The 26,812-nt window shown below is 38.9% G+C and overlaps 1 protein-coding gene across 2 annotated transcripts; it reads right to left on the reverse strand.

Annotated features, from left to right (window-relative positions):
• Nucleotides 1-11,881: 11,881 nt before the first annotated feature.
• On the reverse strand, nucleotides 11,882-26,756 carry AQP4 (aquaporin 4). 2 transcript variants are annotated; one of them, XM_008979641.5, is made up of 6 exons: nucleotides 26,707-26,756; nucleotides 24,825-24,929; nucleotides 23,227-23,641; nucleotides 22,183-22,347; nucleotides 21,023-21,103; nucleotides 11,882-16,302 (listed from the first exon to the last, which is right to left on the reverse strand). In XM_008979641.5, exons 1-6 carry the CDS (start codon nucleotides 26,736-26,738, stop codon nucleotides 16,024-16,026), a joined length of 1,077 nt encoding a protein of 358 aa, XP_008977889.1. In that variant the 5' UTR covers nucleotides 26,739-26,756; the 3' UTR covers nucleotides 11,882-16,023. The 2 variants fall into 2 exon arrangements, with proteins under 2 accessions (XP_008977889.1, XP_002757184.1); XM_002757138.8 differs by lacking the exon at nucleotides 24,825-24,929.
• Nucleotides 26,757-26,812: the final 56 nt, after the last annotated feature.

The following is a 26,812-nucleotide window of genomic DNA, read 5'->3' on the forward strand; positions in this document are numbered from 1 at the left end:
CAAGTTTCAATTTCTTTTTACAAATGAGACTTTCTAAATTGTAGTTTTATAGAATAGTGATGTTGGGCAGTCTCAGCAATTGGGTATTTCATTTGACTCTCTACTCAGGGCAACACCTAAACTACTTGAAATAGAAGAATATTGATTCCGTGTTAAAATCTTTTGAAAAAGCTATTTTAAAGACCTTCATTAATAACTTGCCTCAAGACTTAGCATTTCTATTCTTTCTGTTTAATTTACATCTGCAAATTGAAGCTAAAATTCATACCACTATTGAGCAGGGAAAGTAGAAGCAGTTGACCATTTGTTGCGTAACAGCCCATTGGGGAAAACCAGTAAAGACCAACCCATTCATTCATTGAGTCTTCAATCAGTAAATATTTATAGATTGTCATCTATGTGCTATGCATGTGCTGGATTGTGGAGACACTCTGATTAATGCTTATCCTTAATGAGTTTTATAGACTAGCAGGTGGAGACAACAGCAATAAAATAAAAAAGAATTTTGAAAATGAACCCCTTCTGTCTTTGTTTTGATCAAGACATTGACATAATGAACATGAGAAATCAAAGTCAATGTGAAACAAGTTTCCTGTGACATAGGATTTCTATTTGGACCCCTCATCCAGATGAAGGTTGTACAAGTTTGCAGAGCAGAAAGATGGGTTTGAGGAAGATTTCCTTGGAGGAAATGATATTTAGGAGCCTCTGATTTTCTATTCAAAAGGGTAGGGTGGGAGGAGATCACCACATTCTTTTCCTCAGTCTTTTAATAGGTTCACTTGGAGAGCTTTCTGCAGCTTTTAGGAATTGGGGTAACCTTGCCCTGGGGTCTCACTCTTCCTTGGGAAATCCAGAAGGTGACAGAAAGGATGACAAGCTGCTTTGATGCTGCACAGAGATCAGCCTGGGTGCCTAGCGTTCACCAGAAGACGTGTGTGAGTGTTTTTCATGGAAGAAATGGCTGAGCTGGAACCATATTAAATCCTGCTGTGGACCAAAGGGAGAGGGCTGATGGTAGGACTTAGAGATCAATGCATCCCCTTGTTATCTTGAGAACTGCAGATAATGAGAGTCCTTAAGGATGAGAATTCCAAAATATTAAAAACCAGCCCACGAGGGAAAGAGTTCAGCTCTAATATGCTAGACGCAGATAGCTCAAAGCCACCTAACCACTATTTTTATTTGTTAGATCTGGCAACTCTGTTTGCTTCCTTTCCTTCCTGTCCATAGCTGAATGAGCTGCTGTCTAGTGTGAAAGAAGAGAGTAGTGAAAGAGCAGAAGCTGGTCACACCCCTCCCTGGAAGCAGGCAGCTGCCAACTGTAGGCCTTAGCAAGGGAGAGAGGAAGAATTCTTAACTTCGAAGAAATATTGAGGAGTTGCTTAATATTTTTGGCAGAACACATTCCAGTTAGTGAATTGAATGTTGTGAACTGATGTGATCATAGGACTGCCATTTTCATGTAAGCAGAAAATGATGGGGATCCACCAACTTTCCTTATAGAGATAGAGGAGATTATCATCACTGAATACAAGTTTACAGGGATACAAATAGACAAATATAAATTTGCGTGTTGGTTCCATCCACACCCACATCCACATATTTGTGGGAGGAACACAAGGTTTTAACAGGGGGCACATTGGAGAGGTGCTTTTCCTGGGTTTGGGGGTTTCTCAGAGGAAGTAGCATTCCAAGAGCAGAAGAGATGACAGGATTTCTGTGCAAGGTTGGCAAGTTAAACACTTTCACTTTCTCCCAAGGTCTCCATAAAACAACTATACAGTGATTTTTAAAAAATGTCGTAAACCCTAAAGGACGGGAACAACGAAAAAGGAGGCAATAACTGCAAAGTTCTGTAACCTAGAAAGTAGGTGGGTGAGTGGCAAAGGACCAGGGAGAACTGAAGTCTAAGCTAAAGTTGAAAAAGGTGAAATCCAATGCACTTTCCGCCTCAGGATTGACAGCTCAGAAATAAGAAGCACATAGAACTTCCAAAAGCGGGGGTGCTTAGGAGGACTAAAATGAGGAGGATTGATGGAAAGTTTTGAAGTACTCAGATTTCCAGATTACCTTGCCAGCTTCATAAAGCCAGGCAATAGATCTTCCCAACCCTGACAGAAGAAGGTGGATTTATTTTTTCTAGAGACACTGGGCTCAGTTGAAGATGGAGATATCATAAAAAATTAGGAGATTAAGTGCACGTATACAAAACTGGATTTTGAAAGCATCTCCTAGCTGCCTTCCCACGTTCAGCTTCCTGATGTCTAGCAGCCAGGCCTTCACCTTCCATGCAGGGGGCAGAAGGTCTAGTTGAGGAATCTGACCAGCCTGCAAGCAAAGACCTGCAAATATTGACATAAAGGCTTCCTGGCCTTGATGGCTGGGGGAACTGCCCAATCAGTTACCCTAAAGTTCACAGTTCGTAAGTTCTACATAAACTTATGCTTGGAGGATTTGGTCCCCCACTTAAATGTGATCAGACAAGGATAACCAGATGTCTGAGTAAAGCATCTAATAGAGTGCAAGAAGCCCAGTATCTGAATAACAGAAGCTCTAGAAGAGAGAGAGAGATAAAATGCAAAGTAGGATGTAAGGATCAAGTAAATATCTCAGAATTAAAGAATTTGAGTTCTATATTGACAGGCTTACTGACTGCCTGGCAAAATTAATGAATGAAAATAGGCCCAAGACATATCATTATGAAATTTCAATGCACTAAAGAAAAGAGAGACAGAGAGAGAGAGGATCCAGGATTAGAAAGATAAATGGCATCAGATTTCTCATCAGCTAGAAGCCAGAGGCCTTCCCAATTTCGATACTCAGCAAAACTACAAATCAATTTTCAGGATGAACAAAGAAGGAGGAAAGTAGAGAATAAGAGGAACACTTGAGAGGGGTAAAAGAAATCCTCAAGATGATGGTGACGGGAGATTCTAGGATGACAGATAGTTACAGAAGCTCCACCAGTCCAGGTTGGAGCAGGAAGGCTGTCAGAGAGGTTTCTTTAGGAAGGTGAAGAAATCTTTTTCTCTTTTAATGTTCGGACATAGCAAACATTCTGTCAGTTTGATGAAAGATTTGGAGGTTGAACTGATAGATACATAAAAAATTAGGAAAACAAAAATTAATATTATCATTAACTTCAGGGAAAAGAAAAACTCATGCAAAAAAAGCAAAGAAACTAGGGTTAACTGCATGGCTCAGTGTGTATGTATATATTTGTGTGTTGGAAACAAGGGAGAGAAACACAATAAATCTTCTTTAATAGTGTCAAGTCAATAGATAAATGTCTAAAACCCAGCGCTAACAAAATCAGCAAGTGGCAGCACAAATCTATTATTTAGAAACATAGAGGTAATTACCAAAATATATAGTTAAAATAGGTGAAAGTGATTGCCTTTAGGGGAGGAGGGAAAAAATGAATGGAAACAGTAGGGCATTATTATCAGTAGGCCAAACTTTGCAGAACTGTTAAGATAAATTCCGTATAAAAACTACATTTTTTTTAAAATGAGAATGTTTAGGTGATGGCATTGTGGTGACTGGGTCAAAGTCCTTGGGGTGGGGGTGAAGGCAGGAGAGAGAGGAAAAGAGATAATGGCTCATATGAAGAATCAGAAGAAGTTCAATATGAGTGTGATGGGCAGAGGAGTGGTAGGGATAATGAAAAGGGCAGAAATGAGATACGAAGCTAGAGATTAGCAGGGTCTAGACTGTGAATGGGCTTTAATTTTATCCTAAGGACAACGAAAATTTAAAGAACATTTTCACATTGAAGAACACTTTGACATTTAAGTAAGAGGAAGCTCAAACAAAAGTAGCTTAAACAATAAAGGACCTCATTTTACTATGTTTTATCATATAACAAGATATCTAGGCTGGTGACTCACACCTGTAATCCCAGCACTTTGGGAGGCTGAAGTAGGAGGATTGCTTGAGGCCAGGAGTTTGATATCAGCATGGGCAACACAGTGAGACCCTCCCACCTCTAGAAAAATAAAAAATAAAACTGATCAGTCATGGTGATGCATGCCTGTGGTCCTAGCTACTCAGGAGGCTGAGGTAGCAAGATCACTTGAGCCCGGGAGTTTGAGGTTACAGTGAGCTATGATTGCACTGCTGCACTCTAGACTGGGTGACAGAGTGAACTCCTGTCTATTAAAAAAATAAATAGGCCCGGTGCAGTGGCTCACTCCTGTAATCCCAGAACTTTGAGAGGCTGAGGTGGGCAGATCACCTGAGGTCAGGAGTTTGAGATCAGCCTGCCAACATGGCAAAACCCCATCTCTACTAAAATACAAAAAGTAACCAGGCATGGTGGTACACACATGTAGTCCCAACTACTCAGGGAGCTGAGGCAGAAGAATCACTTGAACATGGGAGACAGAGGTTGCAGTGAGCTGAGATTGTACCACTGTACTTCAGACTGGGTGGCAGAGTGAGTCTGTCTCAGGAAAAACAAAACAAAACAACAAAGCCTAGATGTAGGGTGGTTAACTTGGCAGCTCTGTGGCAATGTAAAAGATCAGGAGCATTTCTTTGTTCTACCCTCCTCTTCTTAGGTGCCAAGTATGTCCCTCAGAATAGCTGCAAAAGCTAGATGTTGCTTTTTTTTTGTTGTTAAATACAACAGCATCCAAAGGGCAGAAACATCCATATGCTTCTGTATAATTATTTATTGCTACACTGAAACCTACCACATCACAACTTAATGCCCAGAAACAACTACCATTTTATTGCTCATGATTCTGGGACTCAGAAGAGTGGGCTGGGTTCAGCTAGGTGGTTCTTCTGTTCCTTCCTCTTAGACTCTCATTCACCTGCAGTCAGTCAATTGGTGGCTCAACTGGGGTGGTGTTGGTTCTGAGATGACCTTACTTATAAATCTGGGGCCTCAGCTGCATGATTGAGGCAACTGGCTTCCCTGCTTCATGTGGTCTCATCCCTCAGTTGACTAGCCTTGGCTTCTTCACATAGCAATCTCAAAGCAGTGTTCCAAGGCAATGAGAGCTCAAGCTACAAGATTTCGTGGGGCCTAGTCTCAAAATCCCACAATACCCAGTTGGTTCCATTCTGTTGGTTGAAGCAAGTGGCCAGCTCAAATTCAAGGAATTAGGAATAGATTTTAACCACATGATGGTAAAAACAGCAAAGTTTTTCAAAGTATTTCAAAGGTACACATAAATAGGAATGGTATACATTATTATGGTCATCTTTGCAAATAAACCTATGAGAGTCCCCTTTTAAGTAAGAAATATTTTCTCAAATCATAGTCAATGAGTTACTCTCAAGCCCTTTTCTAAATCAGTCACTGAGAAGGGCAATAGTTATTCCCTTTGAGTAAGCCTAATAAGGACTGACTCCCTGGGACTGAAAACACATCTTTCTCTTAAGCAAAACGATTCTTGTTGCAAAGAAGTATGTGTATGGAATCTGGATAGAAAAATAAATAGTGTCTCCCAGGTTTTACTAAAGGAAGGTTATTTCATTTTTAAGAGATAACCTTGATTGCAATGTGAAGATGAATTGGTGTGAAGCAAAATTGAAGGCAGGTAGATAAGTTGCAGGGTTTCTGTTATGGTTTGGCTGTGTCCCCACCCAGATCTCATTTTGAATTGTAGTTCTCATAATCCCCACATGGCATGGGAAAGACCCAGTGGAAGGTAATTGAATCATGGGGTGGTTACCCCCATGTTGCTGTTCTTGTGATAGTGAGTGAGTTCTCAGGGGATCTGATGGTTTTATAAGGGGCTTTTCCCTCATTCCTTGGCACTTCTCCTTCCTGCCATCATGTGAAGAAGGATGTGTTTGCTTCCCCTTCTGCCATAATTGTAAGTTTCCTGTGGCCTCCCTGGCCATGTGGAACTGTGAGTCAATTAAACCTCTTTCCTTTCTGAATTACCCAGTCTCAGGCAGTTCTTTATAGCAGCATATAATGGACTAATACAGTTTCTGAATCTCAGCACTATTCACATATTAGGCCAGATAATTCTTTGTTGGGAGTGGCGGACTGCTCTTTGTCCTGTAGAATGTCTGGAAGCATTGCTGCCATCTAGGTGCCAGAAACTCACTCTGAATTGAAACAACCAAAACTGTCTCCAGACATTTTGGAGTATTTCCTGGTGGGCAAGGGACCCTTTCTTGAGAACCACTGAGCTTGGAGGCTAATGGTATCTATTGCAATGTCCTGAACCAAGTTAGAGAAAATAAGCATGGAGGCAAAAAGAATTTAAGAGGTCTTCGATTTGGTAAATGATAGAATTGAACACTTCATAAACAATTTTTAATTTTAAGTTTAAAAAATCAGACCAGGCTACAATGGACCCAAGAATTCAGGTGGCAAAAATCTGCAGAGCCTAGTTTGCCCCAGTTTGTCCCAGCCTCACCATGGCCTTCTTGACTCCTTTCCATTGCCTGCCTACTTACACCTGCAGGAATTTGAGCTTAAGACCCCTACCTTGGTTGAAGTTTACTGGTTTTTGAAATAGATTTAAACACGAGAAGCATTACTATCGAAAAGGCCCCACATTATATCCTGTTTTCCTCTCTGGCCCATATACTTAAATTGGACCTCTCAGGTCTCTTTTAATATCATTCATTTACATTCTGGTTCTAAAAGTATCACAGGTCCATTGTGGAAAACAGAAAATACAGCATGCATATTATCCCCAAATCCTATAATCCTTTTGGATTTTGTTTTAGCTCTCCATATACCTTGGAAGTGTGATGAGGATTCACATGCCACGGCCAGGAAGGAGACAATCCTCTCTGTCTCCACTGGGTAAACTTCATCCCATTTCTTAAGCCAGGTCCCAGGATATTTCAGGACGAGAGCAGAGAGTTTTTCCCCCAAACATCAATGGAAGAAAATTAAACAAGCTGTATTTTCCTCTTTGCTTTTGTGCGTTTTAAGTCCATCATTCTGGTGGTTGCTAAGAATGTTTTTGAAACAGTCAAAAGTTCAGGCAATTAAGTGGTTTTTCACATTAAACAATTCAATAATTAGACTTTATTACCCCTCATGTCTCGTAGTGTTTCAAGAAAACATTTTCCATTCACGTTAACTTGTTATCTCAAATTATTTAAAAAAATGAACCTTGAGTATACTATTTGTAAGTATGTGACAAAGTTCTTTTAAAACTGCTTGAATAATAGAAAAAACATAACATGCCTCTTGGAAAGCACAGTGGACCATAATAATGTGAGGGAGGACAGATAAGAATGGATGTAATGGTTAGAATTAAATGACGTCTGACAATTACTTTCAACTTGAACGGAGGTGAAGAAAATCAGAGTTACAATAGTCTTGTGATTAAACTTTGATGAGATGAAAATGTCGTTGTTTGATGAGAATTTTTTATTAGAGTTCAAAGAATATGAATGATTTAACCACAACGTACTAATACCACAGGGCTGAATAATCTATATATGAATTTCTCCAGTCTTCCTTACTGCAGGTCACTGGAGAAATCTCAGCTGCTCTCATTCCTCAGTTCTGTGACTGTTTCCATAATATCGGCTTTTGGAACAACAAGATAAAACTCAAGTCCTTTGTGATAAGTTTTGACATTGAAATCTTGGAGTGGCTTACTATGGTGAAACCTTTCCAGGAGCCAAGTGCTATAATTTAAACTCAATTTTTTTTAAATAAGTAAATTTTAGAGACTGGATTTCTTGAGAGAAATGGAGAAATCCTGTTTTTATTCTGCATTCATTGATGAAATCAAGATTCTGCATTTATTGATGAAATCAAGAGAGTCTTTTCATTTCATAAGAAAAATCTGTTTCCCTTTAAACTGACATTTTGACAATTAAAACTGAGATATGGGCTTAAGTTTGTTGAAGACAATGCATAGCCCAGTTCTGTTTGGGGCACTAATTACAACATAGGATGACAAGTACATGCTGACTTAGTACAGGGATTTTTCTCTGTACAAGGGCAACTGCTGTCTTCATGATTACTGTTTTCAGTCATGGGCAGAAGAGCTGGGACCCCCTTTCCACTTATGTTGCTGCTACTGAGGGATGAGTGCTGTCCTTCCCTCCCTCTTCTCTCTTCCTCTCTTTCCTTTCTGGGGGCCCCAAATTTAAAAATAGTTTTCCACAGTCATTGGTAGTACATTTCCACATTTTAAAATATTTCTTTTCTTCCGAGAGTCTGAAGTCAAAATGTTTGGGGACCTAGGCTACAATCCAGTAGTTCGAAAATAGGATGGTGATAGGTATGTTCAGTCCTATTTTTATAAATGCAAATCTTTGTTATCTTATTGAAAGAAAGAGAAAGTACTGGCAATAATAATTCTATCCAATCATTTCCCAAAGCTGTTGGAAGTGTTACAATGTTACAATTTGGCCCATTCAAACACACACACACACACACACACACACACCCCACTTTAATTTTGATTTATTTTTTTAAAAAGTCATCTTTCAACTCTCTAGGCTGATAAAGGGTAAGTGAGGAAACACTAGCTCAGATTAATGTTAAATACCATCTTAATGATTTCCTTATAAAATAAGATAGATCAATATTTAATAAATTTAACTTTTTAAAAGTTGTGATAGATTTTTGAACAAAATAGGCACTCAAGCATATATGAATCAGGTGATTAATAGGTAAATAAGGATTAAAAAACATATTGACAATTGAAATTAGATGAGGGCTTAAGTCTCAAAGAAGGGCAGAGGGAAATGACCACATTAGGTAAATTAAAGACTAGCAAGGAAATCTGAGCTAAAAGGTGGAAGGTATATTGTATAAGAGGTTTCTGTTACTGCCCCCGCTCCCCTGTTCACTAAAGAAGGAGTTTAATTGGCCATTCAAAGTCCCTTCAAAAATACTTTGTAAGTTTAGCTGATTTATCTCTGTGGCATTTGCACTTTAGTGTTTAAATCTTCCTTCAGAGGTGGTCAAATGATTATAGAGATTAAGTCGGGAACTACTGAAGAGTTTCAATGTACTGCAATCTCTGTTGGCTCTGAACAAGTCAAAGGCTTGGAAAAAGCAGATAACGAAAGTTGGAACTAGTGGAACCCCAAAGAACCACAGGTAAGAGACACACAGGCCGTGACTAAGAGTAGAGATCTATAGAGAGATTGCCTGGGTTCAAATCCTACTTCTGTGGCTTAGTAGCTGTGTGTCTTTGAACAAGTTACTTACTTTCCTTAGACTGCAGTCTTTTTCCTTTCTTTTCTTTTCTTTTTTTTCTCTTCTCTTGTCTCTTCCCTCCCCTTCCCCACTTCTTTCTTTTCTTTTCTTCTTTTCAAGACAGGTTCTCACTCCGTCGCCCAGCCTGGAGTGCACTGGCATCATCTCTGCTCTGCTCACTGCAGCCTCCGCCTCCTGGGTTCAAGTGATTCTCTCATGTCAGCCTCCTTAGTAGCTGGGATTACAGGTGTGCACCACTATGCCCAGCTAATTTTTGTATTTTTTTGTAGAGACAGGGACTCATGATGTTGGTCAGGCTGGTCTCCAACTCCTGACCTTAAGTTATCCATTCACCTCAGCCTCCGAAAGTGCTGGGATTACAGGCGTGAGTCACCATGCCTGGCCTAGACTACAGCTTCTTTACCTTCAAATGGGAATAGTAGCAGGACTTCCCTTATAAGGCTTCTACGAGGAATAAGTAAACTTGTGTAGATCTTGAGTAAGTGATCAAAAATAGAAAGCTATTGTTACTATTATTCATGCTGAAATGTGGAAGATCTTCTCACTAACTTTGCAACTGTCTTTTTAGACTAAATGAAATAAGTTTTGAATAGTGGGCTTTATAATACTTTCCTAAGGATAAGCCAACCAAAAATTTCCTAAATTATCCAAAATATCCTTAATTAAACCCATTGTAGCAGTCAATGCTATTCTCTTATTTGAGACCTTTTCCAAGTTCTGTAATTCTTAGTCTAGCCCTGTAGTACTCACTTTATTGCCCTTTGGTGGTATTGACATGAGGTGTTCTCATAGTATAGATACATTTTTATTTTTTTGCCACTTAAAGGAAACATGGCTAATGGGAAATTAGGCTGATAGATGAATGGGAGAACCTTGTGTGATTTAGAGGAACTATGCAGGGATTGGGATTAATTGGGATCTGTGTTCCAATTTTTGCTTTATCTTTAAATGTATCTTTGTATCTTTGCATAGATGTAATTTACTTAATTTCCTTGACACTTGGTTTCCTCATCTTTGGAAATGGGAGTGATATTAATGCTTGTCCCACAATGAGCTTCAAATATTGAGTCATGGAGAATAATATTTATAAATTCAAAATTCCCATATATGTGTTCACAATTGATAATTATTATAATCCATTCATTTCTCCTCTTCCCTTCATACCCATGGCTGATGCTTTCATAATTCTGTAACTCTTCTATGAAAAGTAGTCCTTGAAAGGATAGAAGGAAGTTCTGTCATCCATTCATCCATCATTTATCATCCATCTATCCATCTAACCATCTATTCATCCATCCATCCATCCATCATCCATCATCCATCCATCCAGGCAGTCATTAATCACCATCCGTTCACCCAATCATCCATTCATACATTCACCCATCCACCCATTCATCTATCTATCTTGCATTTGTTGAGCACCAGCCATGTGGTATGCAAAGAGGTTACAGACATCATCATCATTTCTCAGAGATTTCTGAACATGTGGAAATCGAAGAACTCAACTCAGCTTTTTAGAGTTCTTAATGTTGCCTTAAACCCAAAGATTGAAGAAGTGGAAAAAATTGAAAAATAGTAAGAATTAATTCAGGTGACATTGTTTTGGACATTTTCCAAATGGGATAATTATCCAAAAGCAAGCTGACATTTATATCTGTGGCTTTCTATGCTTGTTAAAATACTTTTTTTTTTTTTTTTGCTGAAGTACTCATTGAGCTAAATTTTATCTAACATCTGGCCATTGTATAAATATAGCAATGAAAACATGTCTAGTTGCCTACACATTAGGTATAAATTTTAGAAATCCAATTAGTGTTTTATTCTTTGTGTGCATTTCCTTTTTTCTTTAGTGTTTGAGCTAATTTTGGGCTTCTACCTGGAACTATAAGAATTCAAATATTTAACAGACATCTATGCAGCAAAACCCAGCTAGATTGAAGAGTAGTGTTTTTGACATTTCCTAATGATTGTAAGATATTAATTTCTTTCTTTATCCGTGCAACAAGCACTTATTGAGTGAAAAGTCAAGCCTCATCTCAGTGCCAAGGAGCGGAGGTGGGAGTGGGGAAGATAACAGAATAAATAAGACAGAGTCAGCCTTGAAGGACTTTAGAATCTAGTGGAGGAGCCAGACACCCACAACCAATGATTTCACTACAGTGTGACCAATGCTATAAGTGAGGTACATGTCCACCTGGCTCCTAAGGCATCACTCACCACTCATCTGATGGGTTGTACACTACATATATGATTGTCTTCAGTCTTCCACTGAGAGTGTATAACCTGTCAAAATTGAGAAGCCCCTCAAACCAAGAACCCGGGGGTTAAACCAGTACTCACTGAGCCTACATTATCCATCTGGGTAGGCAGAATCTGCCAAATGGCCTGAGGACGGATCATTTATTTAGCAATACCCATCACAGTTGTTTGTGTCTTCACTTTTAGATTCACTGTAATGATATCTGATATCCAATGGTTTATTTTGCATAGATGTGGACATTTTGAATTCAGCGTGTACAAACACAATTTTTACTCTCTGCATCAGGGCATCCCACAGTGCAGGCTTTCAAAAACTGCATTTGATTTCATGGGCCTGCCACCATTTCCTTTGGTGTTGATCATAATCAAATATCTAAACCTCCTGATCATTCTAAAGGATGATCTTAAAGTCTAACTACAAATGAATTTTTAACTTCATTAAACATAATGTTTACCTTTTAAAACATCCAAGTTTATTTTCACAAGCTTAGTAGTACAAGATGCAGCATAATTTGTGAAAATCAACCACAATGCTAATACTTTAATATATTATTCCAAATATTAGACATTTCAGTTTAAATCTTTTCAACATTAGCTCTAATGTTGGAATAATATTTAAGTTAATAAATAACTGTGAATATAACCATATGTTCAGTCTATTCTCCCCAGTTTATCCTAAATGACAATTTTATTGTTATTTGGGTCATAAAAGTGATAAATAATTGTTTATATGTTTTCATAAATTGTGTGTTTATTTAATTAATCCTGAAGAAAATCTAGAAATTCATTCCAATGGGTTACATAAATTAGGTGTATTTTTTAGCTCCTTGCTTTTAATGTGAGTAGGTCACACTGTAACTGCTCCTAAATTGAGTGTTCAGCACATAACGTCTTTTGAAATGTATTTTCACAGGGTATAGGTAGTCAGCTGCAAAAATGGCCCCAGTTTTTGATCCTTGAATTAAATGTCTTTCATTTATTTCAAAGAATTATGGGTTTCAAATACTGCTGCTCCTATGGGGCAATCTGTAAAGTGCTCAACTCACAACATTTGTGATAAAGAAAGAGTTTTGTTACATTATACTTTACAAATAGTAACCACATCTTGCTCATAATTTTCATGTTATAAACACATTAGCAAAGAGAATTACTTTTAGGTATAAAATGTTCTGAATTTGCATATTCTATAGTGCTTATAATGAATGTATACTGGCTTTTCTATTGTTTGATAAGGTTGTCTGCTCCCCCCAGACTGCCATCTTCATTTGTCACAAAGGCAGTTTCTCTGTGAAATGTTCATAACATGGAGGTTGATGTCAACATGCTGCAATTGGAGGCCTTCCAGGATTCATCTTAGCATTTGAATTTACTGTGGTATTTTGGAATTTTCCTGTCATTATCGAGTTTAAACCAGTACATGTGTTGTTTGGTTTCATGGTCTGAGAACAGTATTCGGTGCTCTTTGGAATCAGATCTCTAATAAATAATATAGCTCAATTTCTTCACATATGTTTTCCAAAGATTTTGAATCTCTTTCTAAAATCTTCAATACTGAGCAGCAGCTGTAGCTAGCACCTATGCGCTGTATTGGGAAAAGGCTCAGATAGTAAAAAGATAGTATAAGGGTTTAGGAAAAGAATCAATGGAAGAAATAAAGTGTAGGAATCTTAAACTTCGGCAACTACTTAGGTCCAGAAGATATTTCCTTCCCTTGTAAAAGGTTAAGGCTCTTCGAAGAAAGTGTTATCTTCAACAATGGAAACATACAGTCTAATTCCGGTCCCCAAGTTTTTAAGAAAGTCTGAAAGCTTAAAATAGGACTCTTTCCCTTTTGTACTCTTTTGCCAAACTATGTGTATTTTTAGTATAGAGAACACCTTACAATTTTGGGGTACTTATACTCTTCCTTAGGGAAGAGAGAGTTGGCATTGTTTCATGGCTGGGTATAATTCATTTATGTCTTCCCAGTTTTTCCTCTCTGATCTCCTCTCTGTGTATCTGTCAGCAGCGGTCTCCTGGGAGCGGCACTATGCACTTCATTAATAAGAAGGGATTAAAGAAAAAAGCCTCAGTCTCCTAATACACTTGGATAATTTGGTGCCATCCACAAGGCAATAGACCCCTGCTGCCTAGAAGTCATTAGAAAGGTACAATTTCATTACTTTTTACTGGCAGAGCCTTGAGTCAAATACAAAATATGTTGTCTCATATGTAGGGGAAAAAAAGTGCTAAAGCTTTCATTCACTTCATGCCCCTAAAAACAGTAGAATGCAAAAATATATTTTATGTTTTTCACATTTATATTGCCTTCCTTTAGTAATCCTTGAAATCATGCTTCCTATTAAATATTGAGCAAAATAAAGATTAAAAGAAAATTATTTATATTCTTAAATCCCAAATGAGATTTATATATTTTTTATTAATTAACACCCTTGTTTTGAATACCTACTATGTGCCAGGCTCTCTGCTATCTACTAGAAAACAAATTACAAAAACATCATTCACTTTTTAACCTTAACTTATTGAATGCTATAATTGGAAGTAAGTGTATATGAAATAAACCATATGGCAGAATAAAAATGATTATAAGCCAGTATATTATAAGTGTATTCAAAAAATCTGTTTAACACTTCCTTGTTAACCAAACTTATTTTTAAACTGACATGTTTGCTGATGGTTGATATTACCTTTTGAACTGAACCACCCTGATTTTAAGCCTCTAAGTGGTATATTGTGCAAACATTTGAAATGATGGTGCAAACCATGCTTGGGAGATTTGCACCCTAGTTTCTGTAGGTGCCGTCCCAGCCAGGAAGTAACCACTGATGCAGTGTGTGGTGTGGCCACGCCCCCTGAGAAAGGGACCTGGGATTTAGGCACCTGCAGTATGCCAATGGCATTCCCAGGCATAAGACTGGTGTGATGACTCTCTGGGAATCTCACACATCACTCTTTCCTAGCACCGAAGAGAATCAGGTTTAATAATGGTCCATTATCTCACTGCCACAGACACATAAGTGCCATTAACACTAAAAACTGACACACAGTTGGAACCATGCTTGAGAGAAGACAGCCCTTGATCATCAGTTATTTACCAGTCACTCCTTGCAGTGATGGGTTTCTGCTTTACTTCTAATAGCTTTTGTTCAGTGAAATTGACATTTGCAGCTCTTTGTCTAAGATAACGGCTAGACTAGACAGTTAAGATGACAGAAACTGGGGTTTCTGGAGAACATTCTACTGACAAAAGGCAAAGCAGGACAGAAAAACAAATTATTTTGACAAATAAATGAGTCAGTAACAAAAATACTTAAAAAATGTGTTGGGTTATGAACAATATATCCAGAAATGAAAGATTGGTTGTCTAGTAAGCTTTGAATATAGAGTGATCTGATGTCTTCACCCTTTTATTCTGCAACCATCTTGTACCTTGTCTGTCAGGCATTTTAATTCACTTAAATATCATTACACTTGGAGTAAACATTATCACCAAATGTTATGAGAAGTAAGAGTACAGAGATTGGGACAGGGCAGGACCATTTTACACCTTCTGGAGTGAGCAAAGCTTAGTAATCAACAAAAAGCCAGGACTCAACTAGTAAAGTTCTTGTTATCAAAAATATGTCTCAGCTAATGTTTAAATATAGATAACCAAAGTGACAAACAAAAACCCCCAGTTTTGCCAATAAAAGTTTTTAAAAATAAGCAAAGTGATAAAGGGGTTAAAAGCTTAGATCGTTAAACTTGTGTGGTGCATTTGAGGGTGTGCACTGAAAACAGATCAACCATTTGATACCAGAATACAGATTTCCTTTTCGTTTGTGATTTTTATATGATGGTAACTTTTCCTCTGTGTCTAAAAGTTTTTACGGGTCTGCTTGTCTTGAATCTCAATAGGTGCCCTTATGATTTGGGAAGAGTTTCTGAATATTCTTTTCAAATTTCTGGGCTTTAGTTCCACATTACCTTGGGCATTGAGGAGGAAATAGAAATATTATGAATTAAAGTTAGAATTTAAACTTGGGTATTTGTAATATAAATGGAAACAACTAATTAGCAGTAACATTTGCTAATGCTCTTTTGCTGAGGTAGTCTATAAATAAGGGATTGCTAATAAAAGAAATCATTGTATTTTCTATCTTGAATGTGCATGACTGGGATATACTGTATTTTTCCATTGTTAAACTCAATTTAACAGAATACATAATCAAATAAGAATTGACCATACCAATATCCCAGTGGAGGAGAAATAAGCTGGTAGACATGTCTTTGAATTCTATCAGGCAAGACTTAACCAAATCTTGACACACATTTAGAATTGGTTGTTAATGAACAGTAACTAGATAAAATAGATATATATTTGCATAAGGATATTTTAAAACGATTTCGTTTTTCAATTTGAAATTCACAATAGGTTTCTTTCTTTCCTCCTTGCTAAATTATGAAATACTTATTGTTTAGACTGAGTAATATGACATGAAACAACAAACCTGCACATGTCTAATTTATAACAAATCTGTTTCCTTAATAGGTGGAAGGAAATCTGAGGACAGTTCTAAGGGGTCTTGTCTGCTTTCAGTGCGATCTTCTAGTCATACTGAAGACAACACCTCTCCGGACTGGTCTTTCCCCTTCTTCTCTTCTCCCCGGTCAATGTCAATCACATGCACCACTCCAGGTTTTAGAATCAGGTCATCTGTCTCTACCTGACTCCTGTTGTCCTCTACCTCCATGTAGCTTCCTTTTGTTTGCTGGGCAGCTTTGCTGAAGGCTTCTTTAAAACGACGTTTGAGTTCAACATCTGGACAGAAGACGTACTCATAAAGGCCGCCAGCGAGGACAGCTCCTATGATAGGGCCAACCCAGTATATCTTAGGAAAAGATAGAAGAGAATAGAGTATAAGTAGAAAAAAACTATTCCATTGGCAGCTCATGAATATAGAATCTAGCTGGGTTAAATTAAGAGTGCATTTGTGTCATGCATCCCAAAGAGGGGAATTGGAGAGGAAATAAGAAAACACACCAAATCTTCATCAGAGATCCATAAATTATCAAACAGCATTTGAACAGAAAACAAGAAAGAACTTTTTATCTCCTTTCCTCTTTTCATTAATCATGTTCTTTCCATCTTATGATAATCCTTAACATAAAGATGGCTCCTCTTTGGTAGTACTGCAACTTAAGTGCACTAAGAATTCTTTAACAAAAATATATATAAAAAAAAAAGGATTTCTGGAGTGTCCTCTTCTTTTCTCGGTATCGCCATCTCACACTGGCTTCCTGCACCATCATGATTATAACACAGACTTGATCTTTTGGGGATTCAGTTATTCAGGTTAGCAGGATCAAAGCCAACCCAGCTCCACCACTTAGAAAATTTGAGTGCTTGTATCAGTCACTTAACTTTCAAAGCCTTAATTTCCTCATCTGTAAAGTGGGGATTATAATAATACAAACCTCATGGGGTAAAAAGATTAAGTATAATAATACTTGTAAAGTACTTAATAGTTTTTAGTTCATAGTAATCTGCTCCATTCCAGGCTTCCAAAAATTGGTGATTTGATTTAAGTGAAAACCTCATGTGTTCATTACTGTGCAGATAGCTTTCATCTATGTTGTTCTTACAATGGTGGCTTGGTGAAAAAACATGAGTTTATGGCTAGTTGAGAAGTAGCAATTCCACAGGATTTCAATAAATGGAAATTAGTATTGTATATTAATTATGCACCTGGAACAAAGTTCTGAGTTTGAATGAACTGCAGGCATTTGCTTTAGAACACATTTGTTCTGTAGAATATCAGACATTTATTTAACAGATGTACTCGGGCAGCAGAAACCCTGTTTGTTGAGCACTGTCCCTGAACCAGCCATACTTAGCACTTTTCTTGTACAATCTCATTTAATTCTAACAATAACCTATGAGATGAATATTATTAATCTTCCCATTTTATAAAAAGAAGAGTGATACTCTGAGAGGGTAAGAAGATGCTTAAAATTTTGTGCTTAGCAAATGGTTGAGCTGAGATTTCAGATCTGTCTGACTTCAAACCTCTCATTCGAGGCTGGGCACAGTAGCTCATGCCTATAATCCTGACACTTTAGGAGGCCAAGGTGGGTGGATCGCTTGAGCCCAGGAGTTCAATTCAGCCTGAGAAACATGGTGAAACCCTGTCTCTACAAAATACAAAAAAATTTAGCTGAGCCTGGTGGTGTGCACCCGTAGTCCCAGCTACTTGGGAGGCTGAGAAGGAGGATCACTTGAGCCCAGGGAGATTGAGGCTGCAGTGAGCCATGATCATGCCACTGTACTCCAGCCTGAGAAACAGAATACGACCCTGTCTTCAAACCAAAAACAACAAACAAATAAACAAACAAAAAACCCCCAAACAAGCCCAAAACAAAATGAAAACCTGTCTTTTGAAACACTGTTCAAAACACTGTAGTATGCTGTTTTCAACTATACTACACACTCATTTGAAAAAAAAACATGATGGATGCTTTTTTGTTTAAAACACCCTCTGCAAATCAATCTCAGTTTGCATCCTCGTTGTAAGATTTAAAGAAAATTCAAACTTCAGCTGAGGCTGAAGATATAACATTTACAGGGAAACTGTTGCTAGAGTGGTTGGAAGAATCAAGTTCCTTCTCTTGAACATGAAAGAAACCATATGAGCCTTTATCTTCTCTATGCCTTTTTGAAGGAGAAATGGGAGCCCTCCTTTAAATGTCTTTGCTCTTTGTTCCTTTAGTAAGGTCTCATTAGACATATAATACTCCACAAGCTACAAATCCCACAAGGGAGACTAGAACAGTAAAATAATTACTACCCTTTCCAAAACATCTGTGAATACAATACCTAGCTGCATGTTCTCAAAAATAAACAAATCTCAGTGTCAAGTTGCTATTTCAAAATCAAATCATATGTACTTTAAAGAATCTTTAATGCTAAAAATCTAGAAAATGTATAAAAGAATAAAGAAAATGAAAACAATATCATTACAATATACAGAAATAATATTTTAATGTTATTCCTAATCTGTCTACCTAAAAATACACTTTAAATTAGTTCTAAATTTCTTTTTTTTGTTTTTTTTTAAGTCTGTCCAACTTTATTGAAACCTGTTATATAGAAGGCAATTCAAACAAAACCACTGTCTCCTGTAGAAATATGAGTTAAGTTTTACTGCAAAAGAATATAAAATACATTAGCTTAAACTATAGTATAAACAAATTTTTAAAGTGAACAGTGTATCTTCATTAAATGTTTGCAAAGTTTCTTCCTAAGCACTTTCAGATTTCTACACTCACTGTAACATGAGAGATGTTCACACTAAGGTACTTCAGCCCCAACTTTTACAAACTATTGGAAGTTAGAAAGTACTTTGTTGCTGTGAAAAAAATTCATATTTTTTCATATCAGAGAAAATTATACTAGATTAACAGTTTTAAATGAACAATAACTCACATGTATTAGAGAAAAATCACCTCTTGCCTTACAAATACAAAATAAATTCCCTAGACTCCCCTTCTCTGTAGAGACCATCAACTCACCGTGAAGGCTTGAGCCTCAGTAAGTACAATTTGAGGAAAAAAATAAAACAGACTTCACCATGAGAAACGACTAAAAGCAGCATCTCCTATAGGAACCTTCTGTGATTGTTTCTATTAAACATTCTAACTTCAACATCCTTTTTTAAACCTACTCCATTCCTAACATCACTGAAAATGAAGAGTAAATTTGATGGACCTCATGTCAAGGCAGTGTTTTCATTGTCATCTGATATTTTATCCCATTTCCTACTGACAGTGTCTCCCTAGTTCTAAATTTCATACAACCATTGCTACAAAAATGGACATTCGTTTTTAGTAGAATTAAGTTTGGTATAATATAACATGGGGAAACTTGATTTAATCAATAATCTAAGAATTTTTCTACTATTTAAAATGTAACAGCAACTGACAAGTAATAAAATGTGTTTTCATCTACATTTTCAAGTGCTCATAAATTTAACTAAAAGTTGTTAATTATAAAACAGTTTCAATTTAATAAGTTGAAGTGAAAGTTGTATTTTCATTATAAGATCATGGCCGGGCGCTGTGGCTCACACTTGCAATCCCAGCATTTTGAGAGGCCAAGGCGGGAGGATCACCTAAGGTCTGGAGTTCCAGACCAGCCTGGCCAAATGGTGAAACCCTGTCTCTATGAAAAAATATAAAAATTAGCTAGGTGTGGTGGTGGGTGCCTGTAATCCCAGCTACTCAGGAGGCTGAGGTAGGAGAATCACTTGAACCCAGGAGAAGGAGGTTGCAGTGAGCTGAGATCACACCATTACACTCCAGGTTGGATGACAGAGCAAGACTCCATCTCAAGAAAAAAAAAGATCAAATACTACTCACTAAAAATTTCCATTTCTGTTAATGTGGTAATATTTTTTGAGACAAAAATGGAGGTATCTGTGGCAAAATAACTAGTCTCATGGATGGCACTGTTGGCCAAGTCTTGGTTTGAACACTGACTCTCATTCTGTTACTTAATGGTATAGATGACTTTTAAAGATTTGGTACATTTTTCTAAGAAGTGAATGCACATAGCAGTGGTGCATTTTCTTGTTATTTGCAGCATATAACATAGATGGCTGGCTGTGACTAGGTTAGCAATCACTGTCCGCATAAACACAAGGGACATATTCTGTTACATTCATGAATTTTTAAAAGTTGTAAGTGATACTTGCAGTATATAAATTATAATAAAAGCTAGCCTCTTTGAAGCTGGCTTACAGGTCTCATGTTTTTATTGGTTATTATATGTTAGCATGTTAGTGGCCTTCATAACTGCTGCATTACTTATTTAATTTTAAAGAATTTAAATTCCTTTGCTGTAGAAAACAGCTAAAACAAAATTAATTATAATATTTTGAAATGGACACTGCTATTCTCTGGAGGCATTGCCACCACATTAATAAATATTTATTTATAATAGGTTAGGCTTGCGACTGGAAAGTGGGCCTTTTCTGCAAGTCATTTATTTTTCCAGTTACGGTTATGGTGATAATAGCATAAATGTTTGCATTATTTGACACCATCTGCAGTTCAAATACTTGCAACTTACACGCTATTGAGTTTATGCATTTGTCAATGAAAAAGGGTAAATATCTTTGCTATGGGCAGCACTTTTAGGTATTTCATTCATTCTTTTTATTTTTTTGCAAGCTTGTTTTTGTTATTGCTGAGAATACTTTACTTTCAATTATTTAAACACCATATTGCCTACACCATGCTGACTTTAACTTGTTCCACATAGGCAACCTCTATATACAACGTATTCTGCTGCAATCTGTCAGATACAGTGTCTAAAATCGCACTTTAAAAAAGGAAAAGACAATTATTGAAGGCCTAGAACAGATAGAAGAGATGTTTTGCAGCAGATCTGTGTTATTCTTTCCCTAGTCTTTATGAAAGATGTAATAAAGTGAAGGTCAAGGTTGGAGAAATCAAGAGAAACTAGTAAGCAAAATATTGAAAAATAAAAGAGACCCCATAGGTAATTGTCCTCAACTGTAGGAACATAGGAACTATCAATATGAGGGTTACCCAGTGGTTTTCCCAGTTTCCCATGATAACAGCAGGTCCAAAGGATCGGGCGGGATTCATGCTGGCTCCGGTATAATTGATCTATAGGAAACAAGAAAACAAATTGAGACATTGCTGAAACAGGGCTACTAGTGAGTATCATTCATTGAAATTTGCTATCATGGCTGGACAGGGAAAATGTGGCAAATATACACCATAGAATATTATGCCGCCATCAAAAACGATGAGTTCATGTCCTTTGTAGGGACATGGATGAACCTGGAGAACATCATTCTCAGCAAACTGACACAAGAACAGAAAATGAAATACCACATGTTCTCACTCATAGGTGGGTGTTGAACAATGAGAACACATGGACACAGGGAGGGGAGCACTACACACTAGGGTCTGTTGGGGGGAATAGGGGAGGGACAGCAGGGGGTGGGGAGTTGGGGAGAGATACCATGGGGAGAAATGCCAGATATAGGTGAAGGGGAGGAGGGCAGCAAATCACACTGCCAAGTGTGTGCCTATGCAACTATCTTGCATGTTCTTCACATGTACCCTAAAACCTAAAATGCAATAAAAAAATAAAAAAACAAAAAAATTAACAAAATACCGTAATTAAGAAATTTAAAAAAATGAGATGATGTGTGTCTCAATTTGAAAGAAAAAATGAAATTTATTTATACTTTATACTTGTTTGGGTAGATTCTTAAAATTATATTACACATTCAGCTTTATTGTTTGTTAATACATTTGTAGTAAGTGTAAAAAATGACTTTCCTTGTTTTATTCTAAACTTTGTGACCTAGGTCATTTGTGAATTCAAGAGAAAATGAGTAAAACCAGAGCTTTAAAAATAATCATCTTCCTTTCATTTTGAAAATTGAACTCATAAACATGCATGCATTGTGATATGAGGGAAATGATAAACAGATAAATAAATGAGTTATATTGAAAAAAAAAGAAATTTGCTATCATTTGTCACTTAGAGGAACCTCAAGATGTTAGCAGCTATATCAACATTCTCATTGCACAGTTGGAAAAATTATAACCTAAAATGGACAGTCACGGTTGGATACTGAAGAGCCACTGCTATAAAACACATCATCTTCAGGCTAGCTAGAGTGAGGATAAATGAGATGGGATTGATTATTTAAATGGACTTGGAAACTTACTGCAAATAAATGTCCAATTGCAACAGAAAATCCAATTGCTAAGGCTATTGAGCCAGTGACATCAGTCCGTTTGGAATCACAGCTGGCAAAAATAGTAAACACCAATTGAAATGTGATTATCAACTCAACCAGGAGACCATGACCAGCGGTAAGATTTCCATGAACCTAGAGAAAGAAAAATATTCCATCAGAATTGAAGCAAGAGTATTTTCGATGAAAATGTGTTAATATCATTATGAAAGGCACAGTTTATCTCTGTAAAAAGCAAAGGTAAGTCTTTTATCCCACCTTCAGTTCAGACCTTCGCTCACCCCCCCAAATAAGAAGGAATAAATTTATATTCATCTTGGGTCATTACAGATAATTACTCTTGCGATGACCAAGCAGGAGTTTGTGCTGAATGTCCTTTTCTACAAAGGAAGCAAATTGTGCCACTGCAGCACTTAACTTGTAAAAGAATTTCTTGAGAGCCTTGTAATTTTATAAGGCAATGATTAAATCCATTAATTAGGTTTAAATTAATTAATATATATTTCAATTAAAATTTAAGCTATGTGAGTTTTTTTTTTTTTTAATCAGCCCTGGTGCTGAGCTAACAATTGATGCTCCTAATCAGCTAAGAACAAAATGAAGATCAGATGTCTATTTTCTTAAGTGTAACCCTTTATGTATATCATTTCACATCTTATGAACATGACAGGAAAATAGTTTTTTTCTGCTAGTGAACAAATTATTGTAAGAAAAATGCGTTAAGCTAAATATAAAGTCAATGTAGTAACTGGAATGAGAGGAGAGGAAAAACCAACACAACTTTTGGGCCACCTAGATTTTGTTATTTTTAAGGAATTCAAGAGCAAACAATGATTTCCTACAGGTATACCTAAATGCTGTCAGAATCAGTTTTCACTGTATTAAGAATCATCAAAAATTCCCTAGGAGTGAATTAGCTATTTTAGGGATGTCTCTCATGCTACCAAGGCATAATTTAACAAAGTGTTTGCAAGAGGCTTGGAGTCCTAGTTTGAATAAAGCTGAAGACCCTACCATGGTGACCCCCAGGCCTCCCACCACACTGGGAGGTGTGACCAGGTAAAGGATTCCTGCTCCAATGATGGCCCCCAGGCACTGGGCTGCGATGTAGAAGACCGACTTGGCGATGCTGATCTTCCTGGTGCACACCATGGCCACAGTCACTGCAGGGTTGATGTGGCCACCGCTGATGTGGCCGAAGCACTGCACCATGGTTGCAATGCTGAGTCCAAAGCAAAGAGAGATGAGAACCATGTCTACCGGTAAAGGCTTTTCTGTTCCACCCCAGTTGATGGTGGATCCCAGGCTGAGGAGAACAAAAATAAGCATGGCCAGAAATTCCGCTGTGACTGCTTTCCAGAAAGCTTGAGTCCAGACCCCTTTGAAAGCCACCATGATGTTCTCTCTTGTACACAAAGGTCCACACTTACTGAAAAGAGAAACAAATCAGCATCAGAAGCCACTACACCCAGGTTTATGAATTTAGGTGAGGGGAAAAAGGGCAGCCATCATGGGTTCCTGCGGGCAGGGACTGCCAAGCATGATTTGTGCACCAAGAAAGAATGCTTCTTGAAAAGCTCTTTCATGAATAATCAGGAGATTATTCTAGTCTCCTTTGATTTAATATTCAGAGATCATCCAATTTCACTGGAAAATTATCCGAACTGTCCCTAGAAAGGGAAATGTCTAAATCAAATTTCTTAGAAGATTAAGAATAAAATATATTTACCTTGTATTTAATTCCCTTAGAGCAAGTTTTTAAGTTTCAAGTACATTTTCTATGCCACTTATATTTTGAACATAAAGCATTAAAACAAGGTTTGGGGGGGTCGTTTCATCTTTTCTAGCTTTGCACTGATTGCTTTGCAATGGCATTCTGAAAATCTCCTCCTTCCTCCAGACTCCGGATTAAGGGGAAACCTTCTAGGAAGCCAGGGTGCTGAAGGCTGTCTTTTGAGAAAGTGAACTCATTGAGGGGAGAGGAACTTCTGGTAACTGGCGTGGGCGACGGGAACAGGCCGGGGCCTCAGCTGGGACAGCGACGCTGCCTTCCTCTCCTGTGCGCCAGGACCGAGCAGGCTGCCAGCGGGAGGAGCCCTGAAGCTGAGGCCGCCCAAGGGACACTGCGCACCGCCCAGATTTGGGCGCGAGGCACGGGGACGTGTCAACCTCCGTCCCCAGGGAGCCTGGAGCGCCTCTCAGGGGACAGAGCAGCGGCCGTTCCCGGCCCGTGCCAGGCTCCCGGGCGGCGGCCAGGTGCACACACACACACACCCCGCAGCGGCCCCGAGAGCCCGCCGGCCGGCGCGGTTGCATCCTGACCGCTGGAGGTGGGGAGAGATGGGGGTGGGGATGCTTTTAGGGGAGGTAGGGCAGCCTCTCCTCGTGCCCGACCCTCTCTCACCCCTTGTCTTTGACAGTACCGCACAGATAAATCCGCCAAAGGGAGCCTGGAGGCTGGAGTGTGGCAGCAATTCCCCGGTACCCTTCCTGCCTTCATGGGGAAGAGCTGGGGAGTCAGGAAAAGGGGGTGTGGCCAGGGAAACCTTGGGCTCCTGAGCAGAAGGCTCTATGGAAAACGACTTTTCTCTAAGGTCTTCTTGATGGCTTACATGGGATTAGAGGACCACGTGTCTCGCCTTGCGGAGCTTCTCGGGGGAGGGTGGTGGGCAGGCAGTCTGGAGAGGGAGGACGCTTTCTTCCTCCAGTCGATACGCCTTTGGAGCAGAGAAAGGTGGTTTGAAGATACTGATGCCAACTGCTCATTCTGGCATGAAATGGCTAGGATTCTCCTTTTGGGGGAGGAATTACCCCAGTTATCCTATTATCTAAGACTTGCCCTTGTCCTTTGCCTGTGATATTCATGAGAGCCAAGAAATATGGAGAGCACTTACCCGAGAATCTAATTGCAGAGGACCGCGTAAGGGGTTAGGCGAGAAAGCCAAGTACTTTAAGAGATTCGGATTATTGTGGCTTTCCCTTTCACAGATTGTGGGGCCTTCATTTCTCCACGTCACTTAACGTTCCTGGGAGCCTGCTTTCTGCATGGGTAGTGAGGAAATGCAGTGCCAAAAACGGTGAGGGAATGCTCCCTTGACCTTTCGAGCTCAGCCTAGCCTTTAGTTTGCTATGGGGCTTTGCTTTAGAGAGAAACCTTTTTCTGCCCAAGCCCCGGTGGCAGGAAGGCCCAGGGAGGGGGAAGGGTGCTAGGGGGAGCAGGGAGTGGCTAGCCACATCCCCAATCCGTCATCCCCTGCCCCAGTGAAGCAAATCTCAGAAATACGGTAAACCCCAGGTGGGATGACAACGACATCATACTCTCTAGAGGAAGAGAATGTAAAGAGACAAAAACGGTACTTGGAATGGGGCAGGAAGGGAACCCTGGAGGAGATGTTAAAAATATTCCCAAAGAGGGTAAACTCAGAAAACTCACACATCGAAGTCAGGAGAGTCACTTCTGAACTCACTGGCAGCCCAGGGCTGTAGCCGGGATAGCAAAGGGGACAAAATGCGATCACAGGTGCTGTTTTCTGTGGTCAGGGTTGGTGGGGAAAAGGAGGAGGATAAAGCAGGAGGCTAAGGAAGCTGGGTGGGCAGGAAATGTCCTTTTCAGTCACACAGGAGACACCAGGAGAGATGAGATCCAGAGAAGGCCAGCCTCCCTGCCCACCCCTTTTGCCCCTCACTTCTGCCATTTCCCGAGTTCTCTCCCTGCTTGGTCTCTCATGCACCTGTCTACCTCTCCAGAGACCTAATTTAAGAAACTCAGTTGCTCTTTCAGCCTCAAATTTTCATCAGCCAGAGGAATTTAAAACACAGTGCGAAACACTAAAACAAACAAAACACAAACACACTCTTTAAGAGTGTTTTTAGCGTCTTTTTTTCTTTTTAATCCACAAAATCTGATCTTCCTAGGCAGATGGACCAGCCTCAGTTGGCTGTGAACCCTGAAGTTTGCTGGCAGCATATACATATCTCTGGCTTTCTCACCCCAGCGTCACCCATAGCGCCCTGTTTTTATTGTCAGTGTTACCTTACATGTTCACACTCACTGAAAATGATCAACACAATTTGTTTTGCTTCTTTTGTCCCAGAACAAAGGGGGTTTGTTGATGTGATCCGGTTGTACCAAATCGGACACATTACTTTCTAGCTGAACACTCAGCTTCATCCACTCCAGGACAGCTGAGCATCTGGTTGAGTAATTTTTCTGATGAAGCATACTATAGCTAGGTTTACCTCCATAGGGTGATCTTCCTGGGCTTTTGCAGATCTCAGATATATGGAGGATTTGGCTAAAAAGCATCCCCTTTCTTCTACCTTCTCTATGCCTCTCCTGAAAACGCCCAGTACTTGGATTGAAAAGAACCACACACCTGCCCCATAGCTGCCCTCTTGATTTTGCCAAGGAAGGCACAAATATCTGTAATAAAAGAGACAGAGTTTCATCTTTTGGCCCTGAGCATTGTTCCCTTAAGGCAAAGAAGGACTTACCCCCACCGCCTTGCTGTGGGTCTGTCACTCATGCCTTCCCCAGCCAGAGTGCTGCTCTCATTGCCTGCTGCGCAGCTCCCTGTGTGCTGGGAATCAGATTACGGCC

This window comes from Callithrix jacchus, chromosome 13 (genome assembly GCF_049354715.1).
Source record: "Callithrix jacchus isolate 240 chromosome 13, calJac240_pri, whole genome shotgun sequence".
NCBI classification, from domain to species: Eukaryota; Metazoa; Chordata; class Mammalia; order Primates; family Cebidae; genus Callithrix; species Callithrix jacchus.

Excerpts from the sequence above, each read along its gene's own strand:
- AQP4 (XM_008979641.5), bottom strand. The coding sequence starts at position 26,738 with ATGAGTGACAGACCCACAGCAAGGCGGTGGGG. Across the intron at positions 24,930-26,706 it reads CCCACAGCAAGGCGGTGGGG|GCGTATCGACTGGAGGAAGA; the intron begins GTAAGTCCTTCT and ends TCTGCTCCAAAG. Across the intron at positions 22,348-23,226 it reads GAGGCCTGGGGGTCACCATG|GTTCATGGAAATCTTACCGC; the intron begins GTAGGGTCTTCA and ends TTCTTTCTCTAG.